Raw genomic sequence first — 16,977 nt, 5'->3', positions numbered from 1 at the left:
GTGTGTGTTAGTTATGACATAAATGCGAGTTCGGAAACGCCGTCAGCATATTGAAGTCTACGTGCAATTCACTTGATGGGGTGCCAGTTAAATCGTTTTCCGGGGTAAGTGCATTTACTTCTGCACACCATATTGTACGAAAAGTGTGACCCTCGCCCAAACGAGGATAGGAGTCATTTTTTATATTGGATGGATATAAAGTGCATGTGTTCCCCAGTGCTTATCACCCTGCCTGGACGTTTTCATGTTACGTTGACGGCTTCTTTTCGTTCAATAAAATGTTTCATTTGCGTTATTTTGTTTCCGGTTTTATGATTTAGTTCTTCATGAGCGCCCTTGTATTTACAGGACCTTCGTACGTAGTTTGTCCAGTGGTTAACACAACATATGGTGCAGAATGCTGCCTTATGTTGCGGTTTGTTTTGCAGAAAATGTAACAGGCTTCAGGGGAATCGAGAATCTTTACGCTGTCATTCTTACCATATATTTTGAAATGCATTAGAACGGGAAGGCACATTAGATGATAAGCCAATCATCGGCATGCATCAAAAGGGATCAGTCACATTTTCAGAATAGCCTTCGACTTACGGACTCAGTTACTTTTATCAGTCATCGCAATGGTGACTTGCTGAGGTTACAACGACGTTAGTTGGTTTACATGTAGTTTAGATAACAATATGGTTAGGTCGCTGTGAATTACGTGAGCTAGTGGCATGGACCACGGTGCTCTCCATGTGTCATGTCCATGTTCATGTCATTTCATGTTCATTTGTGTTATTTTGTTCCTGGTTTCATGACTTAGTTTTTAGTGTAAGTCCTTGTATTTACAGTACTTTAGTGCGTAGTCTTCAAGTGGTTAACACAACATACGCTACAGAATGAATATGCCGCCATATGTTGCGGTTTGTTTTGCAGAAAATGTAATGAGCAATGTAATGCACATTAGATGATAAGCTAATGATCAGCATGCATCAAACGTGATCAGTCACATTTACAACGACGTTAGTTGGTTTGCATGTAGTTTAGATAACAATATGGTGGGGTCGCTGTGAATTACGTGAGTTACAGCTGCTAGAGGCATGAGCCAATCTCCATTTGCCATGTCCTACCAGGTTCATACTCAGTATGCTAAACGCATGAACAGCAATTTTCTGCGCACGTGCATGAATTGTGAGAGTCTAGTGCAGCACAGCATCACCTGAAGCAGGATATGCTTCGAATATCACTTTAACGTTAACGAAGGTAACCTCTCCGCCATGTCAGATATTAATGAAGTCATGTTTTCGTCACTTCCAAATCCTGTTCTAGTGTCAAATGTAATCAGAAACATGCAAAAAGCTGTCCCTTTTGGCGTGGTTGTCGTTATTATAGTAGTTTCCTCGTGTTTGTCCCCACATAGCGGCTTGCACTTCATCTATCATCGCATTGCAGACGTTCTCGTTAAAGTGGTTGACATTCCACCTCAAGCTACAAATGTAAAAGGCAATACTTTGCCTAGGTGCAAATCAGCAACTAGGTGCGATATTTACTAGAAATGGCGAGAGCCTTCTTTTTGCTCAATTGACGAGCTTCTCTGTGAAGTTCCACGACGCCCAGTCCCACCTCGGGTTTATCTTATTGCACAATAAGTCGTCCACGCAATTGAGGCTTGCTGCTACTGCTGCTCGCGAGATTTAGACAGGGAATTGAGATGCAATAGTTTCGAGACTTTGGAGAACCATGAAGATTTCTTCCCTGTTCAACACTGCAACGAGTAATTGACGGGTTAGAAAACTGAGGAGTGTGTGGTGGTCTTGTCCAAGATGGAGACGCAATCTTCGTGATCCTAGGCAATAACCTTTCTAATTCTAAGAGGGACCTTCCTAATTCCAAGAGTGACCTAAGACGAAGAAAATTGCGGGAAGGTCCCTTGTGGAATAAAAAAAAGGGTTATTTCCTAGGATCACGAGAATTGAGTCTCCATCTTGTGCAGGAACATGTCTGAAGAGAGGAGTGAATAATCAATATTATTTGTAGAGTCGGACGTCTTGTTTTTACTGTCGTAAGGATCAAATCCGTGTACTGCTTCAGCATACGAGTGTGCCGGCCTGCAGTATGAGTTTCACTTCGACGTCGTCGCTTCCGTTCGAGGTTAAGAATGTTTCCGATGGAGCCAGTCTATTTCTTGGGCATTGAAGAGGGAGGCGAAAAGGTACAACACGGCTTTAAGCAGATCAGGAACCACCGACGAAAGAACGCCTTGTTCTCGCTGCTGAGCATAATATCGTTTCAAACGTCGCGGATTCTTGTGAATCTTTTTATAGGCTTGTCAAAGCGTTTGCGCAAAAACGTTCTTTTAAAGTTTTTTTTTTCTTGCTCAAACGTTTTGGCTCGCGTATAAAAGATCGGTTTGAAATAAGCACGCACAAAGAAACGAGAGTAAAACGGGTAATGAACGGGCCGTGCCGCCCGTGTAGAGAAAGTAAAACGAAACCGAAACTCGGCCCTACAGGTAGCGCTATGAGCGCGCAACAGGATGGCCGCTGGCTGCCAGCCGCGGTCGCAAGGGGCGCTAGCGCATCCTTTTCGAGCGGGTTGTCAAGAGGCCCTCTGTAGGAGACCTGCATACGGGTAAATGCCCTACCCAAGACCCTTTCTACGCCCTGGCTCCCGTGGTGTTATCTATTGTTGGAGTTGAGCTTTCGGCGCAGATCAGAGATATATCTGAGGAGTTAGCCGAATGAAGTCGTGGTGCCGGTGTCTCGTTTTTAAACAATCGATGACAGTTGTAAGATTTGGAACATTTTAACAATATGTACGAACCGCCTATTCGGGAAATAGGAGGCAGTTCTGGATACCTAAGAACCGCGGATGTCCCGCTCCACTTCGGCTAGGTGGAGATGTTTGGGAGCAGATGTTAGCCTGCTGCAGGGTGTCGCCTGGTATACACCAAACGACGAATTAAAGGAGGAGGGGAAAGGTCTACGGCAGTACAGGACAGGAAGAGGTGCTGTCTTCGTCGCTTGGGGATTCCGGTAGTCCCATCCGGTAGTCCCATCCGGTAGTCCCAAGAGAACTGCCCATCACAAAAGGCATATACGAACAGCCCTCGGTGGCCTTGATTGGGACGCTCCCTGTACAACGGGCAAATGTGGGCTTGTTGGTACATGATGCCACTGCAACGCGGCGACAAAAGACAAGATACAGCTGAAGTTAGAACACAAGGCGCCTTGTGCGTCTTCAGCTGTGTCTTTTGTTATGTCGGCGTGTTGCAGTGGCATGCTCCCTGTCGCACGGTAACCGCCAGGATGATTGGCGAACATACCCCACCACTTCGGCTCAGGAGAACTCAGGGGGGTGCACTCACTCACCTTTCTGCACAGCTTGTCTCACGTGATGTCCACGTCATCCTGCAAGTCCAGTCCATCGTCCGTTGTCCAGAGTTGGAGCTTTGACGGTGGGTTGCGAAGTATCCGTGCAAGTACAGAGATCGCAGATGTGCCTCCTTGCTAAAGGAGCTGTAGACGCGATGGCCGAAAAGGAGAAGCTTAAGGTATGCTCGACAGATCCTGGAGCAATTACGCTGAGCTCAGTAATGTGCACAAGCGTGCTGTAAGCACATCGCAGGTGCCATCATATTGTTGCTGCGAAGTCATCTCACTTACTACGCATATGAGTACGCCAAAGGTTACAATAATTTTTATCATCGAGAACAGCAACTGATAATGCTCGCAGGCACCTCTTGTGTAGAAATCATTTTTACAATTAATTCAGATGAAACCAAACTGTAGCTCTGAAGTACGAAATAAAAAGACAGCTACAGTCTAAAAAGACTGAGGACAACAATGACGAGTTCGGAGCAGGAGGAGCAGTGTTGAATCATGGATCGTAGTATTGGTTCCTCATCTAATGTTTAATGTCCTAAACGCTATGTCATTGCTTCTTAATAACACGTTAAGATCGAAGATACGAGTGACTCGACAAATGAGTTGGTTTCACGTCATTTAGTGAAAAACAACGCTTCCATATTGATCCGACGAGGACAAGTGTCAGGAGCGCAACGATGAATATTCTGGCCGCCATCTTTGCCTCTGTAGTAAAGCGGGAGCTTGTCGAAGACCAGAACAAGTATGGCCAGTATGACACACGCCACGACGACGGTGATGAGAATGTACGTTGAGGCAGACATGTCGCCGTTCTTGGAGATATCCACCTTTAGCTTCGGTTTCGGTGTTACCATGCGTTGGAAAGAAGGTCTTCTTGGCGTCTGGCCTCTGCGTGATGGTCGGGACATGGAAAGAAATGTGTTAGCAACGCGCAGAGTTGTACGTAACGCGTTACTAGTAATTGCGTTACTAGTAATCAATTACTTTTTTCAGTAAATTTTAACGTAATCAATTAATTTTGTGAGCAAGTAATTTTTCAAGTAATCTGATTACTTTTTTAACCTTCTGTCAACAATGGCAACACTTTTCAGCAAGCCCGATCTTCGACTGAAGCAATGACGCAGAGGTCACTGTGACGGCCGTCTCTAGTCCTCACGTGTTCCATGCAGACCACAGTAATACGATAATTCCTTACAACCGCGACCTACTGGAGCAACAGTAACAATAGTAACAAAACGAAGCGGATGTTTCAACGCCTATACGGTCGTCCTCATCTGGGACAGGAGGCGAGACAATTTAAAAGTAACGGGAAATGTAACACGTTACATTTCTAATCGGTAACGTATTACATTTTTTATGAAGTAATTTGTAACGGTAAATAATTACTTTTCGCGCAGTAGTAACATCATATTGTGAAGAAGAAGCTCGTGAGTTCGGAAGGTTCCTACAGGGATGAGGCGTTGAAAAGCATGAGGTGGTGTAGTGTTCAGTTTGTTTCAGCTTTTGAAATGTAGGGAAAGCGTGCTGCAGATTGAGATGCAGCAACCTTTCCTAGAAATGGTGAACGTTCCCGTATTTGTAGAGGGCCTTTACCCGTCAGTCACTGGTAACTGGTTGTCAGCGCACTCGCCTGTTTTCGGTCATTGTTATTGGCACATGATCATCATGATACGTCGCATTGCGCGTATATGAAAAGCTATTCACTACATAATAGGATGTTCTATCTTATGGATGGACACACTTCCCAGTTATCCTGTTTCCACAATGGATCCCAGGCATCCAAATAAGCAGTACAAATTTCGGTGAAAAACTAAAGCTATGGCAATCGGACGCGAAAGGTGCACAACAGGAACGCCTATACTCGTGAGCAATTTTACTTATACAACCTAGTAAGCTTGTTCCTACGCAGACGCCGTAGTGGGCTGTTATGCCTCGCTCGTGGTTTCAGCAGATCATAGAGGCCGTAGCTCACGCGTGCGACGTTAGACACGGGTGACGTCTGTCCTGCCGAGTTACGAGTTTTCATGGCGAAGTATAGGTTGACCGCCGTCGCCTTCGTTCTGCCCAGTGCACGTGGTGGGATCTGCAGGCAAAGCGTCAAATACTCGCATCACTCATGCGTAACAATGGGTTGTCACACGGATGGCCACTCTTCAATTATCATTAAAACCAATGGTGATTGAACACGCACATAGCGCCACGAAGATCGCAACCTTTCAAGCTGTTAGGCAACATTGGAAGCAGGAAGCTGCTGTATCGAGTTCTGCGGGTTATTTCGCAAATTCGTGAATCCTTCACTGACGGTATACCGTGCACAGCCGCGGAAAGGGTAGTTGAAAGCAATTTCAAATAAGACGAATGTCTAATGCCAACGGATTGTCCTCGCTTTAATTACATTAATCGCTCTCATTTTTTTAATGGCCGAAAGGAACCGGAATATCCGCTTTCCCTCTCCTTCTCAAGAAGGCCCCGGATTGGTCTCCTCAAACGATCTCCCGCGATGATTGCACAAATCGTTCCGGAGACCAGTGAGGCCGTGTCCCGCACTGGTGCAAGAAGGCGTAAATTGCAGATGCTTCGGCTCATAAATCACGAACGTCGCAACGGAAGACTCCTATAGCTTTTGTGTGGGTGTCAAGGTAGCGGCATTTTTCATTCCACGCATATTTTAGCATTTAGTGCTGCTTCAATAATGAAATTTAGAACTATGAAACGCGGAAAAATATAAAACTCTTACAACAATAACGAGTTCCTGTCGGAATCCCGGCGTCTGAGGAGTCAGCGTTCCAGTGACAATGTCCGGTTTACTAATAAGAAATGCCTCTTGGAAATTCTCTTCCAACTCGCTGGCCACCAGGCTGCTGCGAACTTCCAGGGACGTGGCTGTGGAACCAAGGAACGACAACGTGTTAGAAGACACAATGCGCGACTCTTATGCCCTCATGTTTGAGGCTCTTCTCCTAGCGCGAATGACATCCCCCGCACTATGCAGTGCTACTATGCGTATGGGGGAGGGGGGCGAACGCCCTGTATGTGTAATACGAGTACATAGGGTGTCTCAGCCAAATACGAAAATATTTTTTTAAGTATATACATCACTCTTTCCGAGATGAAATCAATTCCAAAATAGCATATGCTGAAGGGCACACCTTAGGAGGCCATTAGCAAACTCCCAAGGCAATGTCTGAATTAACTTTCAATAATTAATTTTTTAATTATAAAAGCTACGAACTTGTCCCAATGAGAACATCTGCTCCCTCCGGTCACCTAATACCGGAGCCGTTTTCAGAACAAAGATTACAGTTCGATAGGTCGTCCGCGAAAAATTCCTGAAGGAACACCATATCTTTTTCATTGTTTTGTTCACTGCGCATCATCGGAGACGCGACTTTCCTTCACCCACAATGTGAGAGGGTGAAAGGGCACGCTATCGCCTCTTCTAGCCGACAACCCCGCATGCTTCCTCCCAGGTCCCCCAAGGTCGCCATTTTCCCATGTATTTGTTCCTATCCCGATGCGTGCAATGCCGGAGGCCGCCCTTAGATACCCCATTGTTACCAGACGTTGGCTTGCGTTTGATTGTAGCGCGCTAAAGATCCAGTTGAAGCACAGTCCAAGCCAGGCCAAGTCACCGAAGGAGAAATGGACGACTACGCCTGCGGCGCCAGTGGCGGCGCCTGGTACGACAGGTACGCTATGTGATGCACGCAGCCGTGTACTAGATCCTTCCGATCGCTCAACACGTGTGATACGGACCAAAGGTGAAACCAATACGGACCAAAAAGTGAAACACGACACAGAAAGTTGTTATACGCGTTTTATTTGGACATATAAAGGCTAGATTCATTCGCAGAAACAACAAAAACATTTTGCCGCTAAACTTAGCGCGCTGAAGTGATCCGGAACGGCAACAGTGGGGTATCTAGTGGCGGCCTTCTTAGTTGCACGCTTTTCCGAGGTGAGTTTGGGAGACCTGCTTCCTCCCATGCCGGATGCCGAATGATGTCAACAGTGTGTTGCTTTCTGCGCCCTCTCGCTTTACACAGGCGAAGCGCTCCCTTGGCAATAACTCGTTCGAGTAAAATCTACGCAGGTTTGAACCGACATATTTTGTACACATGTTCTCCATGTCACCCCAAATATTACGCATATGCCGCAACAGTTGTGGTGATTTTGTTACGGAGTCCCACTTTAACGCAAACCTCCATGGAGCGAATGTACAGCGAAAAACCCGCCAACTTCTTTGAGCGTCGGACGCCCTACGCCAGGCGTCAAAAATGTGAGCGTCCGCCGGGATCTGCCCATGCCAGATATTTTAATCGCCCAGCGTCCGCGATTCTGGAAGCGTCAACTGCGGATGAACACGAGCCCGGCCAATCAAAGCTCTCTTCCGTTACGAATCTACGTCAGTTCCGCTGCCTCATCGTCTGCACGTGGTCGTCTGCTCTTTTGAGTCGCCTTCTTGCTATGGGGTGCTGTCGTCTGCTGGCCAATTTCTCTGCTACTTTCCATTTTCTGCCTAGAAACGTGTTGTCCTTCCGCAGAATTGAATATGCCTTTCGGTAAATTACTGCACACACAGTTTTGCAGATTTTGCAGTTTTTTTTTATTTAGTTTTTTCTTTCGGGTAGGTGATTCCACTAAGTTTTCATGTTGTACTCTGGCAACAGTGACATCAGAGCGCGACTCTGACGCCGCCCACTGGGTTTTAGTCCCAATGTCAACACCAACTAGAGAGAGAAAGCCTGCTTACTCGTCGCCATGACGTAACAATTAAGAATCAGCCATTGTGGATCGTGTTTTCAACAGCCGCAGCCAATCACGAACGTGCTTTCAGCGATCGTGGCAATGAAGACGAACCACTGTCGTCTGCGAGTTGCGATTGAACGACCCCGCGTACTAAATGGGTAAACTTGAAAATAAAGCGCAAAAAGGTCTCCTGCACTTTTCGTGTAAATATTTAGGTCTGCAGGTTCTAGATGAGCTGTAATCATTTCTGGATTCCTGAATTCGCAGAACGGTGAATCGCAGTAGCAGACGAATTCTGCCTCTTAATCTAAGGGGGGAGAGGCATTCAGCAGGCCTTCTGTTGTTCAGCTGGCGTTGGCTGTACCGCTGTACGTCACGAATGACGTCGTATCATGACGTGGTGACATCATCACGAATGACGTGGTGCAGTGGTATCATGTCAGGCGAGACGTCCTCTCGGCCTGCGATGCGCTCTATTCGCCAGGAGAGGGTTTTTCAATGTGTGCGGAACAGAGGCCTGGTGGTCGCTTAGTACGTCACCTGCGCTAATCGTTCTTTTACAGAAACTCAATTCGTGTCAGAACACTCCATAGCGAAAAAAAAAAAAAAAAATGCCGGTCGCCTCGGTGCTTCTTTAACAACATCCCATGTGTAACGTTGCTCGCGGTGGACAACCTTGTCCAAGAAACCTCTATCGTGCCACGAAATCACCAGCATCCTCTTTCGAGCTGGAACTCGCACCTTTTACGCATTACTAAAATGTAGAGCTCTGAAGAGGAGTCCTAAGTCTAACCTTTGCCAAAATCCATATGTGCCCCCATTGCTGTCCAGGTTAAGGTGACCATCCATCGAGAACCTTTGTACCGCGAATCTTGCAGGACCAGGTCGTTCACCGGTCCCGGAGGAATCTTTGCGTTTTCATCGTAACCTAGTAGCTGGAAAGATCCAGCATCGACGACCCGCTCGAAGAAGCCAGCGTCCCCCAGGATCCGCGGAGCCCACATATGCCGGCGCTGGGGCTTGATGACCAGGTCACGCAGCTTGTATGTCCTCTTAGCAGAGCGTGTCAAGTTCCCTGCGCATTCGAGCGTCCAGTCAATAGCGCGTTCAGGAAGGCCGCTGCAGCGAATGACCATTCGGCCCTCATGCATTTCCCCTGCAATAGGTAGCGCTCTGGGAAGAACAGGAACAGAGTCGCCTAAAGGGAGGCTGTTTGATCTTTCTCTTATCTTTCGCGTTGGAGGGTGTTTTGAGCAGGGGAAGTAACAAACGGAATACCGTAAGTATAGCGGTTAATGGTAAGAGAAACGAATATCCCAACGTCAGAATACCTGGAATAGAAACGCAAACGAAAATAAATTTACGGTAATAATTCGGCTACTGTATGTATCTTTTAGCATACCTTTATAAAGCTGTACCCGATTAATATCAGGTACACAGGCCAATTTCTATAAGGTACCAGGGACTTCCTCTTATTTAGAAGGTACACAAAATCTTAGTCGTTTTATCAGGTACAGTAGGAGCGTACCGTGGTCCCTTTGTTGCCGTCCGCTTTCCGACGCTTCCCTAGACGCTTTCCCTAGTTTTGTCGTGAGAATCATTGCTTCCCCGCCCTAAAAGCCAGGATGCAAGAGGAATCAAACCGGGGTCGGCTTCTCAGACAAATCACGGGAGCCTTATTGGTCAACAGGTGCTTTCGCCAGTATACGACCGACAGCCACTTGTGGTATTGGGTGCTGTGTGCAAAGGGTGCAGGGGCTCCCGGACGCTTCATCGACGAAATGTGCACTCGTCTTCCCTCCTTGCACCACAAACAACGGTTTGCACCTAATGGCGTCGATGATCTGCTGGGGACTCGACAACAACCGTATACAGCTTGGCGACAGATGTCGTTTAAGTGTGACGTCATGTTGCGCTTCCAGTGATGCCCCTCCTTCTGGCGAAGCTTTACCTAGCTCCGAGGAGTAATACGGAACTCCAACTGCTACCGCTGGAGCTTCAGCCCCGGTAATCTTAAGTGTGCCTGATCATGAACGGATTAGCTATACAGCACTATACCTATTCTGGCGCAAAGCGCCATGATTGCACCGCCTTACTTGGCATCTTGCCGATGTCGCCAATGGAGGTATCCTTCTTGACAGGCCGCAGAATGCGTGCTCCTCTACCGCCCCGCGCCTTGACGATGACACCATATCGGCCACTGCCCACGTGCTGAGTAAAATAGGCGGAATAAATGCCATCGCCGTGCGTGTTGTCTGCTCCTGTAAAGTTTATCCGACGCTGATTGGTAACGGACTACACAGACTTTTCTTATAGAAGGCAATAACAAAATTAATTGACCCTTGTGTAACAAGGCTTATTCTGAAACCGAGATATGATGAGGGAGAGGTTGTGAGAGACGCCAGGTGAAAGACTCCGACAGTGTTCCTAAATTTCAATGAATTTTAGCACTCGTGTGCTCACCAACGCCGTCGTCTTTAAGTACGAGAGTTGTGGCAGTCCACTTTGGTCTGGTGACAGTAGCTTTGACAATGGCTCCAAGGATCGCGTTCTGGCCCTTGGAGACGCGGACATGCACGCTCAACACTTCGGGAAATGTGACGATGGCACTGGATAAGTAAGCCTCTGCAGTCACCGGACTCTGTCCTTCTTCTGAAGGAAGGGCGTTCGAGGATGCCAGCAGCGTCACGGTTGTGCTCTGACCGGGACTGGGGATCAGGTGCAGAAGCCATTTTCCGGGCTGAGAGGCGGTATAGAAATTACGTTAACCACTGTGACTTTATGGTGGTACAATCTTCAATGGGCAAGCCAAAACAGAAAAAAAGCCTAGTATTCGAAATATATAAAAAGGGTAATTTGCAGACTGCACAAGAAGGACGATAAGTGTAGTCCTAGTTCTGGGGCACGTAGCCCTACTTGCCTTGGATAATGCAGCATAATTTGTATACTGCAGGTTTTATACGCCATTCCATAGCGTTCGAGCACAATATACTCTGCTACGAATTCAGCTGTTCTTTGCCATCATTAGCCGAGATTATCGTTCTTCTGCGTTACGTGATTATAAATTCTTACCATCATCTTATTGAAGGAGCAGTGCACCCAGTTGGTAAGCACGACATCTTTGGTACATTCGCCACTCGTCTCATGATAGACCAAGTTCCTCGGGTTTGTCAGGCGGACCGAGAGGTCTTTGACGGAGGATCCGATAACCGACACCGATCCTCGTATCCCCAAGCGTTCTTCCACAAAAATCTCAACAGTCATCTCTTTGTTCACAAACAATTCATCCTGCGTCACCTGAACGTAAAAAAAGAAAAAAACGTAAGCAGAAAATGTGGTGGAATTGGTTGAGGTTCTCGTTGAGTAAGTCTGTTGAACAAATAAGGAATTAGTGCCAAGCTGCTATATACAGCTGTTTCTTCGGCACGACCCCTCAATGAATGGGAGATAAACTTGTATAGTGTACTTGTCATTATCATGAAAGGATATCATGAAAAGAACGAACACGACAATTAATGACTGAGGCTGTGCAGGCTATTAAGTATTATACTAACGTTCTGAAATATTACAGAACCTGTATGTCTCTATTCCTTTTCATAGATGGGTAGAAATCCAGCGAACCGGTAGAGATGTAGGAAGGGAGTTGCCTCAGGACAGAAGCCGCCGATATTTCGAACAGAGACTGTTCTTCTTCTTCTCTGGCCCCAGAAGAAGAACAGTCTCTGTTCGAAATATCGGCGGCTTGTGTGTGCCGTCTTCATTGTTCCTTTAGTACTTGTAGCGGCACCTGCGTAGCCAGAAAGGGGGCGTTCTAGGGCGACACCCCCCCCCCCCCCAAATGGCACCTTTGGCACTTTGGAGAGGGAAACGATGTGAATCCTCCTCTCCCATGCAAAGTTCCCATAGAGCCCCTTCCGAAATATATTTTTTTTCTGGTTACGCCGCTGTTTAATAGTATTCCATACTACAGGTGAAAGGGAAGCTCCCTAGAGCTAGTAGGTGAAGATGAACTGAGACTGGTCAGGGAAGCTGCTAGCTCAATTTTCCAGGGCCGTGGGGGGGGGGGGGGGTATGTTTATTAAAGATAAAAAATGGGGAAAGGTCAGACAGGCCAAGGTCGACTTGCTATTCCCAAAAGAGAAAAAAGAACAAGGCCGTGGTTCGGCAATGGAAGTAATGCCTACAGTGTAAATCACAGGTTCCGCTCAAGAGGAAAGACCTCCTAAATAATAATAACTAATAATAATAATAATAACTTTTTGTTTGGGTACCCAAAACAACCGCTAGGGTCTAGCTAAAGGGAGACTTCAGAACGAACGGGAGAAAACATTGGTGCACATCGTAGTTGGTGCATAACATCCACTGTATACCTGGCATCAACTTTGTTTTTTCCGCATGTGACGAATGATGTCTCAAAAATCTGTCAAACCGAAACCGGAACGTGGAGAGCTAGGAAGGCGCAGAACTGTTTCCCTCACGAGGCCACCGCGCAGACGTCACTCTGCATGGAGCGGAGAAGTAGGGGACACCGGGGTGAGTTGGCACATTTCCAAATTGCGATAACTCGCAGAAAAACGAAACCAAGGGCCGCAGATATTCGCTTTCCGCGCATTTCGTTAGCACCACACGTTATCACTTACGGCAGAGATTATCACTATCGCGGGTGGCGTGCTTGGACGCAGACAGCGCGAAACCTCGCCCAAGCAGCACAATGTACTGAAAGTCGAGTGCAACAGGGGTGGACGGTATGTGCCTTATCAATGTTTTGTTTTCCGGGTCTGTTCAAGGCCTTCCACTTACCCGTCCACCCCCATTGCATTCGACTTTCAGTACATTTTGCTGCTTGGGAATGTACTGAAAGTAGAGTGCAACAGGGGTGGACGGTATGCGTCTTATCAATGTTCTTTAGTTTCACGAGCGTCTTCAAGGCGTTCCACCTACTCGTCCACCCCTACTGCACTCTACTTTCAGTGCATTGTGCTGCTTGGGTCTTTTACTGGCAGGTGAGTAAAATTTTACATTCTTCGTAGTTTCGAGTTTTGCCAGACGCTTTCTCACATTCTCAGCTGGGAACAATTGGGGAATTTTTATTAACTTCTTCAGCACGTCTTGACGGGCTGTCAGCGCTATACAACAGGTAATTAAGATTCAGGCTCTGGGTAAAAGGCGGGGGGGGGTGCGACGGGGTACGTTGCCACTTCGACTGCGGGGTACATTGACACACTCTATGCATCAGACGAAGGCATGAGAGCATAGCCTATAGCGCTGATAAAATGTTTCGTACAGTTTCCTATGCTTCATTGAGATCGCCTAACGCTTAATTTCCTCCATCCACTATGGGTACAATGCGAACCTACACGCGGAAAACGGGACACGGCTTGATGTCTACGGAGATTGCGATGGTTGCTCTCCGCGCTGTACGGGAATATGGGATATCACTCCTTAAAGCCGGCAAAAAATTCGTCATCAAATGCGGTACCTTGGCGCGTTATAATCGGAAAGTGCCTGCAGAAGGTGAGTCAATACGGGTATTTCGGGTTGACGCCAATGCAAGTTCTGTGCCTTGCTTATCAATATGGAAGCTACCGCGGAGCGGGACAATCACAGCGTGGGCAGGGCCCGACTGGTTCTCCCTATTCCTTAAACGCCACTCGTCTATCTCTCTGCATATGCCAGAGGCAACCAGCTTGACAAGAGCACCCAGTTGCAACCGGGTGAACCTTGGGGCGTTCTTGTACAATCTTAGCACCGTTCCTGGCAAGTTCCAAGTTTCTGCCCGGTGATATCTGGAATATGGATGAAACCGGTGTGACAACGGTTCACGGCGCGACCCGCGTCGTTGCAGAACGTGGATGGAAGCAAATTTGGGCCATATCCTCAGGAGAACGCGGGGCACTTCTCACAACGGCTCTAGCGGTATCAGCCACTGGTAATTATTTGCCACCATTCTTTGTTTCCTTGAGTTTCCTAGAGGTCACACCTTCTCAATGGAGCCTCGCTTCGAAGTTGAAGATGAGCAAAGAAATTTGGATGGAAGCGACAAACGCGAACTCGTACGGCTCATTGAAGAAATTCGGCCACTTATACAAATTGGACAACAGCAAATTTTCGAGCGGCAGCGACTAGTTTTATTCCCCATATTTTGTTGTGAAGTGATTAAACTATATTTCCACAAAGGTTTCATCGCCCAGATTAGCATACTTCCGCGAGGCGATCACAAGCAAAAATGTGACAACTCGCCCCGGACTCCCCTAGCATACCACTCTGTTTTACTGATCCGAAACAACACAATGGATGAAGATTCGGAATCAGATTAATCAGACACTGATGGAAAGAAGCAGCTGTCAGCTACTTCCCTGAGAATCGGGAAATAGCACCGGAATGGTATGACTAATGCACGATTACGTTCCCAAGCAGGGAAACAAAGTACTTCCACCGATGCTGGGTGGAAGTCAGACTTTTTTCAAATTTCGGAAGTCGTTTTCATGATTCCCCCATTCGTTTTCAAATGAGATATCTCACAACCGCGTTCTGTTCACGTAAATGATTGCGGAAATACCACAAGCTTGCTATCCATTTGGTTGCGAAGTGATGGATCGAACGGGGACAGGGGGGGGGGGGTGAAGTCTCCCCTCGCGAGGGTTATCAAGAAAGCTCAGGGACAACTAGAGGTTACGTAATATGAAAGGGCGTGGAATAATGATGTGAGTATATGCAGCCATTATTTGTCGAAGAACGGCGTCTGCTACAAGCTACTTTTCTGTGCGCCACATAAAACTGCTGAAGGCAGCTTATCTTACACCGATCCTTCTGGAACAGCGCTTTTTTCCTTTCCTTGTTGGTCTGATATTAACTCCATCTATGGAAATAAAAACTTATTCCAACCGGAAAGCATCACGTTGTGCAGGTACCCGCCTCTTAATGCACCGCCCAAGCAGCACAATGTACTGAAGGTCGAGTGCAATAGGGGTGGACGGGTAGGTGGAAGACCTTGAACAGACTCGTGATACTCAAGAACATTGATAAGACACATACCGCCCAAGCAGCACAATGTACTGAAAGTCGAGTGCAATAGGGGTGGACGGGTAGGTGGAAGGCCTTGAACAGACTCGTAGAACTCAAGAACATTGATAAGACACATACAGTCCACCCCTATTGCACCCGAGTTTCAGTACATTTTGCTGCTTGGGCGTCCACCCCTATTGCACTCGACTTTCAGTACATTTTGCTGCTTGGGCGTGCACTTGAGGCCTTATCTGCCCAGATGGGACTACGTAGGACTTCTTGTTTTCCAGAATGAAACCCGTAGAGTTAAGGGGAATTCAGGGCCACGTAGTCCTTTGGTTACGTAACAAGCCTCCCCCAATAGCTATAAGGTACCATACCACAATTTCTTTTTCTTCTGCACTCGTCAGCGTTGATGTGGCGGTGAGCAACGCAGAATCCAGCTCAGGAGACGCGAAAGCGCTGGGGAAGTTAATAGCGAAGGTTCGTCCACCGGTGGCCACAGCCAGACGCTCAATTTCCCGGTACGTGTGTGGACCAAGTGCGACGGTATTCATGATGAGACCATTGTTCTTCAATAACTGCATAGCTGGCTCGAGCTCTTGCATCATGTCCAACGTTGAGTCCGTTATCAGGATAAGGAGGCCTCCGTTGCTAGTTCCACCCCCGCGGTTCAGCATCTGTTGTTCATATCAGATATCAGTAACTGGCCCTTCATGTGGCCACTAAGCATGCCGACATTTTTGGCAGGCAAGTTGTTGTGGCCTTTTTGATATTAGACCTTATTTGCAAAATACATACGCATTCTACTGCACATCTTGTGTGACGTATCCGTACTCTTCTGGTCAGAAGCATGTGACCCGCTCAAGACTGTCACCCGTTGGATACTGCTACCCGGCAGCGCAGTGACGTCATGATGCCACGCCATGACAGTACGGTGTATCCACGATTGCAGTTCTCTAGCGCTCTATGTCGCTAGACAGCAGCATTCAGACGGGGCGAAGGGGGTTAAAACAATGAGACAAACGCATCTGCAGACTCTCAACTGAAGAGCCTCTGACCAAGCTCTGAAGTTTGTCTCCTTGTCTCTCCTTCGTCTCGTGTGAGTGCTGCATTGTAGCGAACTATCACCAACTCCCCCTCTTCCTGTAGCGCACTACTCACTTGGATCATAGCCTCGCATCGGTCAGACCCTACATAAAATACATTTGCTCTCGATATAGTTATGTGCATTTTATGCTGTCGTGTGCGTCTAAGAGGAAGATGCCTCGGTTATCAAGTTTCGAGGACAGAAGAAAAAAGATTTAATCCAGTGTTTAATCTAAACGAAGTCCCACATGTCTGTTCCTTCCTATACTTCGGGATAAGTGAGCTCCCGTTCAGTACCAGAACTAATGTGCGTGATTAGCTCACGTGGTCACATGAAGTCAACGAGCCACAACGTGGTGCACCGATATGCTTCAAACCGTTGATTGTATACTCACCGTGGTGCGAAAGTACTCGTGAGAGACGACTTACTTAGAACACATCTGCATGCTTTGAAAGCAAACACACAGAACATTCGCGTGCAAACACATTCGGATCGTGGTGGTGGTGGTGGTTGGTAAAATAACAAGGGGAGGTTGAATTCGCGCAAGCGGATAGTCTTCCCGGTGTGCCTGGGTGTCCCACTCTCAATGTGCAGACTATATTCTCCGCTGGGAAAGTCATACAATGAAAAAATGGCTAGGAAGCAAGCAAGCTGGTGAAGATGATGCATGATGTAAAACCCCGAGACCACGGAACACGAAGGGACAGACATTCAAAAGACTTTGTGTCTGTCCCTTCGTGTTCCCTAATCTCGGGGTTTTCCATCATG

General features: G+C 47.3%; 1 protein-coding gene across 1 annotated transcript; it reads right to left on the bottom strand.

Annotated features, from left to right (window-relative positions):
- Window positions 1–3,974: 3,974 nt before the first annotated feature.
- Window positions 3,975–15,855, bottom strand: LOC135384165 (calcium-activated chloride channel regulator 3A-1-like). Its single transcript, XM_064613389.1, has 8 exons — window positions 15,500–15,855; window positions 11,187–11,411; window positions 10,578–10,854; window positions 10,211–10,375; window positions 8,908–9,189; window positions 6,103–6,248; window positions 5,252–5,448; window positions 3,975–4,253 (listed from the first exon to the last, which is right to left on the bottom strand). The coding sequence occupies exons 1-8, from the start codon at window positions 15,797–15,799 to the stop codon at window positions 3,980–3,982; spliced, it is 1,866 nt and encodes a 621-aa protein (XP_064469459.1). The 5' UTR covers window positions 15,800–15,855; the 3' UTR covers window positions 3,975–3,979.
- Between the last annotated feature and the right edge of the window lie 1,122 nt (window positions 15,856–16,977).

This window comes from Ornithodoros turicata, chromosome 2 (assembly GCF_037126465.1).
Source record: "Ornithodoros turicata isolate Travis chromosome 2, ASM3712646v1, whole genome shotgun sequence".
Classification (NCBI taxonomy): Eukaryota; Metazoa; Arthropoda; class Arachnida; order Ixodida; family Argasidae; genus Ornithodoros; species Ornithodoros turicata.
Note: the sequence above shows the minus strand (reverse complement) of the source record. Positions and strands in the feature narration are given on the sequence as shown.